The sequence below is a fragment of the Pinus tabuliformis genome, chromosome 4_1 (genome assembly GCF_031772625.1).
Source record: "Pinus tabuliformis cultivar Carrire ecotype Pingquan chromosome 4_1, CPIR1, whole genome shotgun sequence".
In the NCBI taxonomy this organism is placed as follows: domain Eukaryota; kingdom Viridiplantae; phylum Streptophyta; class Pinopsida; order Pinales; family Pinaceae; genus Pinus; species Pinus tabuliformis.
The window spans coordinates 979,960,851-979,978,098 of record NC_142303.1 but is presented as its reverse complement, the minus strand read 5'-3'; the positions used below and the strand labels follow the sequence as shown (position 1 = coordinate 979,978,098).

The following is a 17,248-nucleotide window of genomic DNA, read 5'->3' as shown; positions in this document are numbered from 1 at the left end:
TAAAATAATTAATATTTTTAATGGAGTCCCTAAGTCTAAACTTAGGGAAAATAAAATATTAATGTGTATTAATATGAATCTGTGTTAGAATGGTCCAAAAGACATGGATCAAGCCAGATCTAATCTTAGTCGTTGATTAGGGACTTAATCTCGGCCGTTGAGATGTCAACAGGAAAAGTATAAGAGGAGGCTTGAGGGTCACTTGGAGAACACACCAGAGTGATCAGTCATTCTATTCTCTAGAGCGGGGTTTGCTAAGAGAGATAGAATCAGTGATCGGGAGAGCAGCTGAGGGGCATTGAGTACAGAGAAACAGAGAAGGCAGAGATTGTGCCGAGAGAGCAGCGCAGCAGCCAAGGAGAGTGATGCAGAGCCAGGAAGGGCTCACGCAGGGCCACGCAGAGGCAGCGAAGTGATGCACAGAGCAACAGAGGGGCCAGCGTAGCTGACGCAGAGGCTCCCAGAGCTGACGCAGGCCAAGGAAGGTTGACGCAAGGCCAGCGATGGACTAGGAGAGGCTGACGCAGTCCAAATTGGGCAAACGCTGGGGTTGCAGAGCAGTTTTGTGTTGAGGAACTACCGGAAGGATTTTCCAGGGTTTTAGCCAGGAGATTTCTCTCAAACTGAGGCATAGCTACTAAGGAAATTCTTTGTTGGGTAGGCCAGTTTCAGCACCCAGATTGTACTCTGATATTGCTTAATAAGAAAACCCTCAGATAGTTGCACAGGTTTTCCCACATTGGGTTTTTCCGGGGACATTAGTCCAAAAATAATGGTGTCATGTGGTGTGTTTGTTCTTGTTTCTTTTAGTTGCTGACCTGTAATATGTTGAGCATGCACTGGTGTTTATTTTCAGTATTTACTTTGTAAATAACTTGTTAAGGAAAAATAACAAGTAGGTAGGAATAAATCAAAAAAAGTGCATGAAGGGTTTCTAACTAAGTAAACTTAGAAACTTCAACAAAGCACACAATCACCAAGCAGGTCATTTAACCAACGAGACCTCTCACCTAGAGTTCAAGAAGTTTAGAACAAAAGAGGGGACTAATTTTTCAATCATCCCTTAATTATGTTAAGGGATGAACTATCCAACAAATGTTAAGTATGTTTCATCCATTGCCAAGTGGCTTTTCAAATTAAAGAAGGGAGAATTTTTAATGCAGTATAGCCCTTCGATATGCTCACACACTTCACACTTGAAGTCGAAGTAGTTTCATATGCCATGAATTGGTAATATGTTGGATGTAAGTCAGATTTTAATAACGATCTATGTGGTTTTCTCCCTTGGCAATGTGAATTATGCCTAGACACGTATAGATTCAGTCTTCTCTCGAGCCCAGTCGGTCAATTTCCATGTTTTGGTGAATGTATTGACTTTCAATCATGGAGGTAGTGGATTAGCTGTCTCAGTTCCTATGAGGAATTGTTTCACACCTTGTTCTTAGGTCTTGGTGACACCAGTGTCGATAGGGGTTTGTGGTGTGTGCAAATGTACTAAATCTTCTCTTGCAAATTGGAAGTTGGGACTTATGGAAAATCATAGCCATCCTGGACATTGGCCCCTTTGTGATATTATGCATGTTTTGGGGTTATGAGGCAGCACGAGATTCTTCTTTGTGATAAATAAACTTCCATTTTCACAGCAACTTCTAGAATGCTCTCTTAAGAGGATATATGCAATTCTAAGTGTACAAGTTTTTGGATATAGTGACTCAATAGAGACATCAAATTGAGAATCTTGAAGTAAAATGCAAAATGTCACACCAAATTGTGATGAGTCTCGCCAAAATCTATCAATCAATAATATCCTTTCAGAAAAGGTCAATAAGATCAATCCAAGATGAAGCAAGAGAATAAGATTCAATGCAATAAGCTCTAACAAACATGGATAAGTGGTGAATGGAGCAAGAAGCCAAACCCATTCAAGAGAATCAAAATCAAGCCCACAATGGTCATGTTTTTCCTTAACCACAGGTTTTAATATTTTTTGCAAAGTCCCTTTGATAATAGGAACTTCCTACTAGATTTATACTAGTTAGTACATTTGGTATTCCTTTGGGAAGGAAATATCAATGGATTTAGTTGCCAAACTTCAAGTTTTTTGGACATCCTTTTGACATTTTGGATCTGTGATCAGCCTCTCTTTTTTTATTATTAGGTTGATCATTGATGTTGCAACTCTTTTTAATTCAAAATCTAACCATTCCAGTCAACAAAAAGGACTGCAAAAGACATTGATGTGAGTTATTTCATAATCTAGTTCACAATATGAACACAAAATCTAATGTGAATCAAGATAAGACTAATACAAACAATTTTCCCAAGCTATGCCTTGGACAGGTCTGACTACAAATCCATGGCCAATAATTTAATTATGTTTATCAGGTGCATGATGCATCCCTTCTTGTGCTACCCCAATTGCATCACAAATTTGCCCACCCTTAAGGAACACAAATTGTTTATTGAAGATTGACTCAAAAGGAAGTTTGTTAACCTTCAAAGTGATTATCTTAGCTATTATCCTGTAAATAATGTTACAAAGGGAGATAGGCCTGAAATTGTCAAATGAACCAGAATTGTCCTGGCCCCTTTGGGACTAACACAGTCAAAGTAAAATTGAAGGTACCCTAAACCTCCCCAGTGCTCCTTGACTCCTCAACTATTCTTATCAAATCACAGAAACCCAAGAAAAACACCATTGTCCAAGCATCAAGACCATGACTCTTGTCCTTTTGAAAACTATGAAGAACCAACTGTGATTCATATTTTTAAATTTCCTCCATCCCTCTCCTGTTTGTTGCCCCATCAACAAAACTAGGAAAGTAACAAGCCATCTTAACTACTGCTACAATGTTTTCTTTATCCTCCCCATCATATATCTTCCCAAAACGAGGCACTCCTAAAGCAGCAAAGTCCTTAAAACTTTGTGCTTTAGATCTATCATCTCTTTGAAATTCCCAAATTGGTTTTATATTTTTCCTATAATTTACAAAATTACAAAAGAAAAAGTCTTCTCATTACCCTTGGACAACCACAAAAGCCTCTAAAGCAAGGTTGTGGGGAAGCGCCCTCCCCTCCCTGAATCCACTCTTGAAATGCACTCCCTTAATAGAAATTTGCTCCGTGCCTTTCCGGGAGCAGTTGGGGAGCAATCGCTCCCATTCTGCTCCCGTTCACTCACGGAGCGAATTATTAAATCAAGGAGCAATACGAGAGCGGTTGCTCCCGGCCGCTCCAGCTTGCAAAAAATCGCTCCCCATGGAAAGAAAAGCACGCTCGATTTTTTGGGCAGAGGGAGTGGGGGGGCAAAAGAATTAAAAGGCCTCCTCCCCTCCCACAACGCATCATTTGCATGATTGAGAGAGCAAGAGAGGGATTTTGGAGCTTGAGTTGAGGAGGTGAGTGAGAGGAAGATTGAGAGGGTTGCTTGAGGGGCTTGCAAGGGAGATTGGAGCTTGGGATTGAAGGCACCATTGGAGAGCCAAAGAGGTAGGGTCTATGACTCTAATCCCATTCTTTTTATTTTTCCATGTAGCATTTGTGTTTTTTATATGTTCATTGTTGAATGAAAGATGTTCTTTTCTCTCTTTCTCATTCCCATTCCCCCATTTTATTACAGGAAAGAAACTATAACTTCACCAAACATGATGGTATGTGGCTTGGCATTCTCTTGTTGGTTCCTTTTTTGGTTATGATGGTGTTGGGGAGTAGAAAGAGGAGGAATGATGAAGATGATGAAGTGGGTAATGGTGGATTAGGAAACCCTGGAGAAGATGATGAAGTGGGTAATGGTGGATTAGGAAACCCTGGAGAAGAGGAGTACCAAGAGGAAGAGGAGAAGGAGGATAATGAGAGTGGAGATGATGATGGCAAAAAAACCAAAGTAGACCAAAACCCCTTGTGGAAATATGTTACTAGGCTTTCAAGAGGGAAAGGGGGTGGAACCACTAAATTTACGTGCCCGCATTACAAAATCACTTTCACAAGTTCATACCCCCGTGCCAGAAAGAATATCTATGGGAAAATGGCAAGGGATAGAACTAAGCAAATAGGAATCAAAACTTGTGAAAGTGTGTCACAACAACAAAGAGCCAAATACTAAGGGAAGAGCAGGAAGCCCAATACAATCTAAAAGATCAAAGGGTGACTTTCAACATGACAGTAGTAGCCCAAAATCACATAGACTAAGAACTCCATTAGCATCCACCCATGGTAGTGGATACAACAAAGGCATATAAATCCCTTTAAGGCATAGAACCATACCATATTTAATTGATCAAGGGTGTAGGGATAATGTGGATGTAAAAAATTTCCGATCTCTCTATGCATGTGGGATACCATTCAATGTTCTTCGCTCACCTTATTGTCATGAAATGGTTTCCACCATCAATAAGGCCCCTAAAGGATATAAGAGCCCTGGGTATAACAAAGCTATAACCATGGGACTTGATCATGAAACAGCCAAAATAACACTGGTTTGGGTAAATTGAAAAATTCTTGGAATGACTATGGTGTATCCATTGTATCTAATGGCTAGACAAATGTAAAAGGCATGCCATTGATAAGTATTCTTGGTGTATCTACTACTAGTGCAGTCTTCCTTTCAGCACATGATTACTCAGAAAATTTCAAGACCGCCATCAACATTGCACAACCATTACTTCAAACAATTGAAAGTATTGGGCCATACAATGTCATCCAAGTCATCACTGATAATGCTTCTAATTGTGTGGGAGCAATCATTGAGGATAAATACCCCAACATATTTTGGTTTGGATGTTTGATTCACACAATGAACCTTTTGATGCATGATATTAATAAGATCAAGGAACCTCAATACAGATGGATTGGTGATTCATACAAAGGAGGCAAGAGAATGATAAAATTTATTACCAATCATACTACATAGCAATACTCATGGGCTTTTCCATACTCACTCAAGGTTGGAGCTATTGAAGCTTGGGAAGACTAGATTTGCTAGCTATTACCTCACCTTTAGGTGCCTTTTGAAGGTAAGAGAGTCATTGGCTAACATGGTATCCAGTCAACATTGGCAGGTATTAAAGGATAGGGCTCCAACCGCACCTGACAGGGAAGGTTTTGAAGAGGTGTAGGAGACCGCTCTTGATGGTCTGTTTTGGGCATGTGTGAGGGATCTTTTGCAATACACAAAGCCCATTTATAACATGATCCATTTTGCAGATACATATGCACCAATGATTGGGGAGGTGTATGAGCAGATGGATATATTGGGGGAAATAAAAGATATTTTTCAGCTAAAAGATCCCAACTTGCATGATCATGTTCACAATTTTGTGTGTGCGCGGTGGGATAAAATTAATGTTCCACTACATGCCTTGGAATAAATCCTTATGACAAAACACTACTCTCCATCTTGGTTGGGAAAACATGCACCTAGGGGTGGGGTTAGGACCAAACCCCATACAAATCCATAAGTACAAGTTGGGTAGATGACATCATTAGACAAGTTGGTTCCTGACAAGGAGGAGTGTGCTAGATTGCGTGGAGAATTAGGCAAATATTTCAATAGCACTAGAGTGTTTAGTTCTTTGCATGCAATGGAAGATGGGGACAAAATGGATGTTGTCACATGGTGGAACATGTATGGCAGCGAGGGACTTTTGGCAAAATTGGCAATGAAAGTGCTTTCATAGGTTGTTAATACTTCTTCTGCACAGAGGTGTTGGAGCACCTATAGCTTCATCCACAATGTGAGAAGAAACTACTTCAATGAAAACTGGACAAAAGCCTTGGTTTTTGTGCACTACAACTTCAGGTTGTTGACACATTATTATGAGCAGGCTCGTGCTGATACATCATATATGACTTGGGACAACAACCCAGAGAAAGATAATTTGGAGGATGGAGCTATACATTAGAAGAATTGGAAACAGAACTTTTGAAGATGATAATGAAGCAACAACAGTAGCCATGCCACCTCCATCATCCAGTAGTAGTGCTCAAGTTCCACAAGCTTTGTTGCCACCACCTCCATCTACAGCCTCTGCCTCTAACTATGCAGGACGAGACTCCCAATAGACCACGAGCTTCTCAAAAATTAGACACTTCTTGTGGCAAGAGGCCCAAGTAGTAGGTAATAGATTTACTTGTCTTTTCTAGTTTCTAGTAGTTTTTATAATTGTTGACTCCTTCATATTTATTATGATATTTTTTGTAAACAATATATGACAATTTAAGTTTGAAGTTTGAAGTTGGCAATTATAACTCATTGGTAATGAATTATGAATATGATGCTTTGTGAAAGTTCAAAGTTGAAACATTTCATTTCATGTTAGACATTCTTTGTTATGGTTTGGTTACTTGGTAATGTTAATGGTTACAACTTACAAGTACAACTTTAGTGATCAATGATGACAAATGTTATATATCGAATTTTGAAAGCTTGAAACTTTAAGATTGATTAATCATGAGACTCAATATGTTGTATGTTACTAACTTGTGGACATGTGGTTGATGAAGATTATAACTTCTATATGATTGATGTTATATGGTTTAATCCATGTTTTTATGTTTTTTGTATCTAATTTATCATTCTACATGTTTTTGTTGACATATATGCATCAAAATATATAAAAATATACATCATATAAAAATTCGCTCCCAACCTGGGAGCTTTTGAAAATGTCGTTCCCCGCTCCTACTCTAAAGAACCTATTTATATAGAAGAATGTTTCTCTTGTTCTATTGCAACACCCTCATTTTTGCTCATTCTCATCAATAACACCATATATATTTTTAGTATAAAATTCTGCAATTGAGTGCTCATCCTCATGTGCCCAAATTGATACTTCCCTTTTAACTACTTGGAGACTAGAAGCAAACTGAATGCTATCTGATTCCCTTAAGGAGACATCAAAGGGTTTCCATTCAGATTTGACCAAACTAAAAATCTCTTCATCCTCCAGCCAGGGAGGATTAAATTTAAATGGACCTCAAGGTTTGGGTTCCTCTTTTTCCAACTGAATAAAAACTGGCAGATGACCTAATTCCCCACCAACATCAACCCATCTTATTTTTACTTGATCACTCATACGAGAATTTGAGATTGAAAACCAATCTAATCCCTTAGCCACCCTATCTTCCTCTATGCTCATGTTCCTCCAAGTAGAAAACATTTTGATGGATTCAACATCCACCAAGCCAACCTCCTCCCACGTATTTATAATAGAAAACAGCCAAGGGATCTGCTCTAGCGGCACTTCCCCAAATCTCTGCTCAACTTATTGTGAAATTAAAATCCCCACCTAAAATAAAATTGCTTCCCCTCAAGAAATCTTGAGCTAACCAGTGTTTTAAAAATTGGTCAAACCGGCTGGTTCATTGGGTGACCAAGTCAAACCAGCCAAAAAACCCGGTTGAAGGGTCCATTTCACCAAAATTTCACAAAAACCAAACCAAACCGGCCGGTTTATGAAGGAATCGGCCGATTTATGGTCAAACCGGTCGGTTTATTGCCAAGGCAGTTATAGACCCCACAGAATGCAGTTTTCTAAGTTTTTACGCTGTTTTGAGGGAAATTTGGGGTTGTTTTCCTCCAAAAATAGTTCCTCTGAGAAAAACATGCCTACCCTCTCATTTGCCTGACACATCTCAACCCTAGCAATGTTGGCAATTAATGGTAATGTTAAATTCTTAAAGTAAAAGTGACATTTCCTTTATTTTTCATTTTCATCATTTTACTTAAATTTTTAACATTACCATGAAATGACTCAGGATGTTTGAGAGTGGTTTCGACCTCATTGGATTTCATATGGAGAAACTAGAATTTTAGATTTCACTCAAAATTCAACAGACTTAATGGTTTTCAGGATTTAATGGTTTGGGGGTTTGCAATGTTTCCATTTGATTCTATCATGCGTGAGGGTATGAGATTGACATCAAGAGCATGAAGCCCTTTAAGAACCTTGATGTTGGTGTCATTGATTGTTGAACTTTGTTGATGTTGGTGGTATTGATTGTTGAACTCCTCTACCATGGCCTTAACAAGAATGTACCCTTCACTCAAAGGAAAACAATTAGTTAGGCATGCTAATCTTTTTCTACCACATTATAAGGTTGAGGAGATGAACCCTTCACTCAAACCAAACTCATTGGTTAGGCATGTTAAACCTTTTCAAGTTCTATCATGTTATAAGGTTGAGTAATCCAAGTCTGAAGACTTTGAGCTAGATGGTGTTTATGTATCTCTTGTTGATGATCCCATTTCTAGTACCGTTGAATCAATGATGAGTTTCATGAGTGACCATGTTGATCAGTGATTTGTAGTTTTGATGTCTATTTTTGCTAGTACTACTACTAAAGTTGTAGAGTTTTAGGAGTCCTCAAACTCTGAGCCATATTATTTATGTAGCTCATGTTGATGATCCCTTGTCTAGTAGTGGTGATAAGTTTGATCATGATGAGGAGTGATCATGTTGTTGATCACTGATATGTAGACTTGTAGTAGGTCAGTGGCCCCATAGCTTAGAGCAATGTTTTCGAACTCTAGAGGCCATTTAGAGCCTCATTGATTATGTATTTTGTTGCTGATATGTATTGCACTCAGTGCCATTTTGATATATTCACCTTTACATGGTATATAAATGAGCAAACTTTGCATATTTTGTCTCTATTGGTTTGGAATCATGGTTTTAAATCTTCAAAATAGTTTTTTCATTAAAAAATAATTATTTAATGTATATTTTTAAAAATCGGTTCATTTAGACCTGACCAGTCCTAGTTTGACCAGTTCCGGTTTGAAACCTGGTTTATTAGGTGGACCGGTCTGGTCACCTGTTCTGGTTTTTAAAATTATGGAGCTAACAAGCCCTCCCAAAAGGCTACTCTATCCTTACAAGGACCATAAATATTAACAGAAAAAGTTTTCCCTGGCTCCAGAGAGGCGAATTTCAAGTCAAGTAGATCTTTACACTAGAACATTAGTTGCTTAGTTGAATTGGTTTTGCTTAATTTCCAAATTAGGTGTTTCTGGATTCTAAATCATCTAAAGAATAAACTTGGAGATTTTCTTTAGGAATTTCAAAAATTTTAGTGCTGTAAATTTCATATGCATTACTTGGTTTGACATTTTATTTCAGCACTTCTTTTACTTTAAAATTCGCATTTGAGGTTAACAATAATGCTTATCAAAATACTAAATTCCATATGCTTCTATTGGATTAAATGGGATTTCATGTTCATGGTATTTTATTCATCCAAATTTTTTAGCATTTGTTTAAGTTTAACAGCATTTTGGTTAATTTATTTTTTCGTGCTTAACATAAACTTGATTCTCTAATTTGTTGGTAACATTTTTTTTATTAAATGTTCATGTGAGATAGCTTAGCACAATGTTCTTTGAATATTTCTGCAGTTCATGTGCTTGTTGTCCACTTATGTCATGAATAAATTTCCTGAGTTTTATTTTCCTAAATGCTTATTTCTACTCATTAATGATTCTGATTATTTGTAGAAATTTATCTTAGTCATATCAGCACTAATTCGACAAAAATTTAAAATGTTTATATTTATTTCAAAGTCATTTTCATGCACTTTAATTTCTTGTTTATGTATCTTTGAGCACATTATTTTTACAATGCAAGTTATGATGGATTTCATGATAAATAATATTTTTCATGGCCAGGACCCTTAGTCAATTTGACACTAAAAGACATGTTCTGACATCTATAAATAATAATAAGATCTGTTTTAAAACTATAGCTTGGGAAATATACATGCAAGGATACCAGAGACTTCAAGAAGCCACACAAACTCTTAAGGGTCACCTTGTTGGAGGTCCAATTAACCACTGTAGGCACCCATTCAAATAGTGTTGCACTAGAAAAACCTAAATATGGACATTACTTCCACATACCTTAAGTATATCGGAAGTCCCCCTAAGCATCCTCAAACCATCCATTCCACTGTTGGACTATTACAGTGCACCAAAAACAGCATTTGGGAAGATTACTCTCTCATACCATGGTGATCAGGTAGTATGGCCAAGGGTATGGTCTATCCTCCTTGGTTGATGCTTTGACATATTGGGCCGAATACTACTCTTTGAGCCTATTGCTGTATCTGAAGGTTGTATCACAAGGCACACCCTTTGATTGGAAGCCAGTGTCTCTTTTTTGTGTGTCTTACCCAAGACACCTTTTATTTCAGAAGCACTTGCAGAATCGCAGATAAATGATCTTAGGAATAATGCTCAATGGTTAATTTTCTTTTATCACACGAGTGCTCATACACAATAAACACTGCGAAAAAACTTTACCATTTTAGACACTCTAATTAATAAATCTTTTACTAACCACAATTACATAATCAAATTCTAACCACCTTTACTCACTTGCACTAAAATGATAGGCTTACGGTTTAGTCTAGGGAATTCCTCCCTTAGGTAGGAAACCATCTTCCAAAAACTAGAAGTGAGGGGAAAGACTGCCAAGGTGATAGTGGGCAGCTTGTCTGTTGTGTCCTTAGGTTTTCCCGTTGGAGATGTTAGGATTCTTCCTCTAGGAAGAATCCGAAGGATACAAAACTACAAACTCTAAAATCAGCTGACTTGTCCAATGATAAATTTCCATCTCACATGCAAACTAATCGATGAGGTCAAACTGCTCAAAAATAAACAATTCCCAAACTTCCAGTGCCCCGAAGTTAACAAAGAGGAATTAGAAATCACCCAAATTAAGCTAAGCGCACCATTTTCAAAAAATGATGACAAGACACCTAGTGAAAATAGAATTGGCATCAAAAAATTATTTTAACCAACTGCAAAATATACTAAAGGAGGGTGACCTAGGGTTTTCTTGATGATACAAACCTAGAAAGGATACCATGTGTCACACTGAAAAACTTCCATTTAATTAGTTCATACCAGTTACCATTTTCTCTCTGGGACCAGAAATCTAGTGCCTACACTTGCTAAAAATAGCACTACTAAATATAGGCATGTCAAAAATGTCTTCTGCCTCCTAAAAATTTGGAAAGACAAAAAAGGAAAGGGAACTACTATCAGATCACTACCAAGAATAGCATGCCTAAAAATAGCAATATCTCGTATGTCAGTGAAATCAATCTCATCAAACTCAAATTTTTGCAAGGAATCCAAATATATGCTCAGCTTGCATGTGGTTCAATTGGAAGAAATGCCTAAACACGAGTTCGAGGAATGTACATACTACAAAGCACCAAAATATGTAAAACCTTACATAAATGATCAGACTTTATGAATGGATGAATTTTCCATGATTTTTTATAATTATATGATAGTTATATAGCAGTGCACTTTCAACACTTTTAATATTTCTCTTATAGTTTTAGCCTTTAGGTTATTACGAAGTTATAAACTTATATTATATATATCTATATAAAAACTTCTGTATATTAGTTCTATATATTAACATACAGCTATATATATTATGTTATATATTTATAGAATTGATTATTAAATTTATTATGTAATATATGTGTGTGTATGTCTATTATATTAAAACATGCTTGGAATGGTATCAATAGGAGATGCCAAATGAGAAGCCCAATATATTTCATTTAAAAAAAAAAATTAAGGTTAGAGTTCCTATTCCCCAATTCCTAGTTTTAGGCAGAGTGCTGCACTGGCATTCAATCCTTCTGCCAATGCCAGTCACACCCACTATTCGAGTAACTTTGCACTCAATCACTGCAGCTTACAAGGACTTGGTCATGAAGATAGAGATCACTTGCAAGGGATCAGACCCACAAAGAGCATAGACAAACCTTTAAAGCCTGAAATTGCACCTTCCCATCTTCAGTTTAAGATACATAATCTACAAATAAATCTTATAAGGCTTATGTGTAACTGTATATGTTATCCCAAAGTAACAGATTTAGGCGATTCTGATTTGAAATCTAAAAGAAAGCATTGACAAGAAAATACTTGCAAAGCGTATCAAATATTAAAACAGAGAGAAGCAACCAAAAACAGAAATATACATATTTCATCATTTGTATACATCAGAGAGCATTTTTGCGTTACTGATCCACTCTTAATTCCTTTTAGTGTAATAAAATAGCTGCACCTGCAGGAAAATGATCTCATTGTACTTACATTTTTCTGAGCACACATCTCTTTAGCACGAGAAAGGATTGCTTGAGAAACCTGCTTCTGTTGAACCAAAATCGTTTCAATTAATCCAGGAGCTGTCCATAAACAGAATATCATTATGTAGCTTCCTTCTGTTTTCGTATCAATAACATGTATTTGATCAAATTATGATCAATAACCAATAACTCTAGATGCCATATAACAGTTAATCGTGTATTTAATATGTAAATATAAATGAATTTTCAGCAGTTACTGTAATCCACCCCTAGGTTGCATAAATATATAGCCTTCTATTTTCAAATGCAACATAGAAAGGTGACAAAGCAGATATAAAATATATAATGGTTACACTGAAAATAAATCTCCAGTTCGTAAGTTAAAGTCTAGTTAGCCTGCATTATTGCTGTTGGTAATATTGTTTTTGTTCATCCTTCACATAATCATACACTCAGAATGTCGAAATTAGCAGTACACCGTGGCAGTCCTAGAAATTTGATTTAAACTACCAACATAGGATACAGAAAACTAAAAGTACTATCAAAACTATAATCTGATTTTTACTAGGAACTGAAACATTTCAAACTTAAAATTATAACAGAAAGTACAACAAAACCGATATTCAAATCACATCACAGTTTTATTACTTTGAAAACAGGAAACAGTGGAAGCTTCAAATCCTAATTCTAATCACTCACTGCTCTCTACTGAACTGAATGAATAACAAAGAAAACCATGCCTCTTTTTACAGAGAAGGCCAGGATTTTATGCTAATCCTAAGCATCTAGTTTAGAGTGCCCAGCCTGCATGCATACATGCATGCACTGGCTCTGAGTTGACCTTCAATGGATTTCGAGTCTAAGTCTGAATTTTAATGTTGCATTGGAGTAGACATGAAGGACAAAGGAAATTGGTAGGTTTTTGATGCAATATTCCTCTCACAGAAGGTTTTGAATTTGAAGATTCTTAAGAGAGTTTAGAGTACAAAAAGTAGTGATATGGTGTCATGTTTCTTTAGGTTTGCAGGGGGTCATCAATTTGATCTAGCCCCTAGCAGGTGGAGGTTTGAGATGTAGAGGGAGAGGGAGCATCATGTGTTTGGCAGATAACACTTTCCTTGGTAAGAGGGAGTGTTAGTGTTTGTTCTGTAAGCATTCTTGTCTTGGGCACATTTGTCAGTTTAGCAGGTACATTTGAAGGTGTGCAAGACTTGGATGCAAACAACAACAGGCTCATATAGCAGTAGGTCTGTCTAGCAGCCTGCCTGGGTTCTTGTGCACAACAAAGTGTGAAGGAGGCACAGTTAAGTAGGGGAGTAGTCGGTGCATGCATGCCTTCAGCATGCACCTGTGTTAGACCTTCCCAGTTTTGTCACCTTCAATTCACTGTCATTCCAGATTTAGGAGATTTCAATTCATGTAATGATCTAGGGTACTTTTATCCTAGGGTTTCTTAGGGCACTAGGGTTTCAACAAAATTTCTTCTTTGACACAACAGTTTAATCCAATACAAATAATGTATTCTTCAATGAACAGTGCTGGCTTTCTCAACGATGCAATAAAATCAACATAGCAAAGTTATCATTCAATAGATTTAATCCATCAATCAACAGCACAATCAACCCAACAGTACAGTGTTATTGTTCAACATATCCGCACAACCGTATAATCCAAGTCAGTACAATGTTATTGTTCAACGGATACACACAACAGTACAATCTATGCTCAATAATGATTGGCCAGAATGAATTTGATAGTGCATTCGTACCCTAACCAGAGATCCAATCAACTTCCACAAACTGATAAACCATATGCGAATTCTGTTAGGATGATTTCCTAAATTGCCTCAGGTCCGCAGTTGATCTCTGTCTTCGTATTACCTGCTCCTGTGCCTTCACAACAATTTCGAGACTGTTGTAATCTCCGGTCTTCTAATTTGCATTAGGGGAATTTTGAGGTCTAAAATGGGCCTCCTAAGAAAAATGTACAGCCAAAATAAACTTTGTAAGAACCAACAAGATTCAAGATGATGATGTCAACAATGGGGGATGATTCACCATTTTTGGGGTAAAAAAGTAAAAATATTAAAAAATAATAAAATAATAAAACTAATTTTTCAACTCGTATTTTAAACTTATCTCCCTAAGGTTTTACTCAAATTTCGAGCAGGAGTACTTGTTGGATGCAAAATTTAATTCCTCATCCAGGGAGTACCCATGTTGCATACTTTCGATGGACCCTGCTACATGAAAAACGTGATTGCACTCGTTGGAGGCAAAATTTAATTCCTCATCCAAGGAGTACCCATGTATTTCTCATTTTTCGTGTAGTAGGGTCCATCGAAAGTATGCAACATAGGTACTCCTTGGATAAAGAATTAAATTCTGCATCCAATGAGTGTTTCCACTCAAAATTTGAGTAAACCCATAAGGAGATAAGTTGAAAATACGAGTGGAAAAATTAGTTTTTTCTTTTTTCCCTATAAAATTTGATGATGTAATCTAATCTTATTTTATTATTTCCACTATTATTTTATAATTCCTTAGGAGGCCCATTTTAGACCTCAAAAGTCCTCTAATGCTACAAGAGTCGAGCCTCAGGAACTTCGGGCCTACGGAAGGATACTTCGTATCTCTCACAAGACCATTACAGGACAATGTTCATCCGCAAGTGATACATTCGGTCTGTCCAGGACATCACAAGATCAGCCTTGGGAGGTCTCACCTTGCCTCGAAACTTGGACAAATTGTCACAGACCACATTTTGTTGCCACAGACTTTGTTTTACTGCCTATAAAAGACCTCGACTGCCTTAAAAAACCTGTCAATATGCCATAGAGAACTCGGGCATCTTCCTTCGCTGAATTTCAGTGTCATAGACTTCAATCATAGAATTCAATCCCTTTGGAAAGGAATTTTCCCTGCTCTTATAGAACATAATAAGAAAGATAAAAGATGAAAAGAAGTTTACCAACTAGGGTGGAATCTTTCACCACCGAAATTGATAGGAGAGAAGGGGTATTAAAACCCTCAAAGCTATAGCTCAAGAAAAAAGATGTTTTGATCCACAATTGATGATGATTCATTTTATCTCAACTCTCCTCTATTTATAGACTTTCCATGGGCTCCAAAATGTGAGGGGTTGTGGGTGCAATCCCTAATTTAGGGTTTTTAAGCCCCAACCGACCCAACTTTTGCCCAATGTTGCCCCAACATAGGAAGAATCAGGTTTTTACCCCTTTTATCAAGACTATATCCTACGAGGTCAAATTTGCTATTTCATCCTCCATTAGCCCATCAATTTGGAGAGGACATTACAGTCCCCCTTCTCGAAATTGCTTACCCTCAAGCAATTGCAAATTGGGGTGTTGTAAGACTCATTCTCCTTCCCATGTGGCATCTTCTTTTTGCATATTCTTCCATCTAATAGGATATTCTTAAATTACTCTACCTCTTAGTTTCTTCTCTCGTACTGCCATGATTACTTATGGGATTATCTCCAATTGTCCCACTTCATCCAAAGGAGGCAGTTCAATAGAAGTAGTGACTTGCTGCCCGACAACCTTCTTGAGACAGGAAACATGGAAGACATTATGAATTCTACTTTCTTTTGGCAGTTCTAACTCATACGCCACTTCTCCTATTTTCTTAAGAACTTTGTAGGGTCCATAAAACCTCGGCTTCAGCATTTATGCACCGCTTTTCTTGAGTGTAGATTGCCTATATGGTTGCAATCTCAGAAATACGAGGTCTCCTACCTCAAAACTACGTTCTGATCGATGTTGATTTGCGTACATCTTTTGTCAATTTTGGCCAACCTGCATGTTTTCTCTGAGTGTCCTAAGAATATCCTGGCTTTCTTGTATCCAATCTTTAGCTAATGGGGCCCTGTTGTCTCCAAAGACAATGTCAAGAAAGGATGGAGCATCATAACTGTACAGTGCTCTAAAAGGTGTCATCCCAATAGACAAATGATAAGTGGTGTTGTAACAATGCTCCCTGAGGTATAGCCATTTGATCCATGCCTTATGTTGATCAGTCACGTAGTTACATACGTATCCCTCAATACATTTGTTCACGATCTTTGTTTGGCAATCTATTTGAGGATGATTGTTGGTACTTTGGGTTAATTTTGTCCCGACTAGCTTAAAGAGTTCCTGCCAAAATGCCCCCATAAATTTGCTATCTCAATCATTGACTATATTTTTAGGTAGTCTGTGAAGCTTGAAAACTTCCCTGAAGAAAAGTTATGCTACCTATTTGGCCAAGTAATCAGTGGGAATCGCAAAGAAATGTGCAAATTTCGTCAACCTGTCAACCACTGTATAGATGCAATCTTTGCCTTGTGCTTTGGGTAGTCCTGTAATGAAGTCCATTGAGATGCTTTCCCATTTTTGTTCTAGAATTGGTAAAGGTTGGAGTAAACCTATAGGATACGAGTGCTCAACCTTATTCTATTGGCATGTCATGCATTCCTTAATGTATTTTAATACGTCATCTTTGAGACTTTTCCATGAAAATCGTTCCTTGATCTATCGATCAGTTTTGAAGAATCCCTGGTGTCCAACTGATGGTACATCAAGTGCAACCTTCAAGATTTTATCCTTAAGCATAGATTCAGGAACCAAGTATATCCTATCCTTACAGTAAATAATATCATTAACTATCTTGTACTTGTCATCTTGGATGAGTCTATTCGTCAGAGCACAAGCGAATTTGTTCTTGGAATATTCCACCAAGTCCTCCAATCTTCTGTGAGCTCCACGAAAGAACATGCTACTGGTTTTTTGGAGAGTGCATTGGCCACAATATTCTTTTTCCCTTTTACGCATTCAATAACAAAATCATAAGCTTGAAGCTTGCTTACCACTTCTGTTGTCGTTCGTTCATGTCCTTTTGTTCCAAGAAATGGCGCAAGTTGTTGTGGTTTGTCTTCACTACGAACCTGTTTCCCACCAAGTATTGCTTGAACTTTTCCAAGGCGTGCATAATAGCCAGCATTTCCTTGTCATATATGGAGTAAAGTCTCTTTGTGTCTTGGAGTTTCCGACTCTCGAATATAATGGATGGCCCTTTTGCATTAACACTTCTCCTATTCCTTCCCCTGATGCATCACATTCTAACAAAAAGGGTTCACTGAA

The 17,248-nt window shown here is 37.4% G+C and overlaps 1 protein-coding gene across 1 annotated transcript in view; it reads right to left on the bottom strand.

Annotated features, from left to right (window-relative positions):
- The window catches only part of LOC149179408 (uncharacterized), a 97,232-nt gene that overhangs the window by 48,730 nt on the left and 31,254 nt on the right, over positions 1-17,248 (bottom strand). Inside the window, exon 2 of the mRNA XM_089420651.1 lies at positions 12,116-12,207. Coding sequence (XP_089276777.1) covers positions 12,116-12,207 — 92 coding nt within the window. The remainder of the gene's footprint in view (positions 1-12,115; positions 12,208-17,248) is intronic.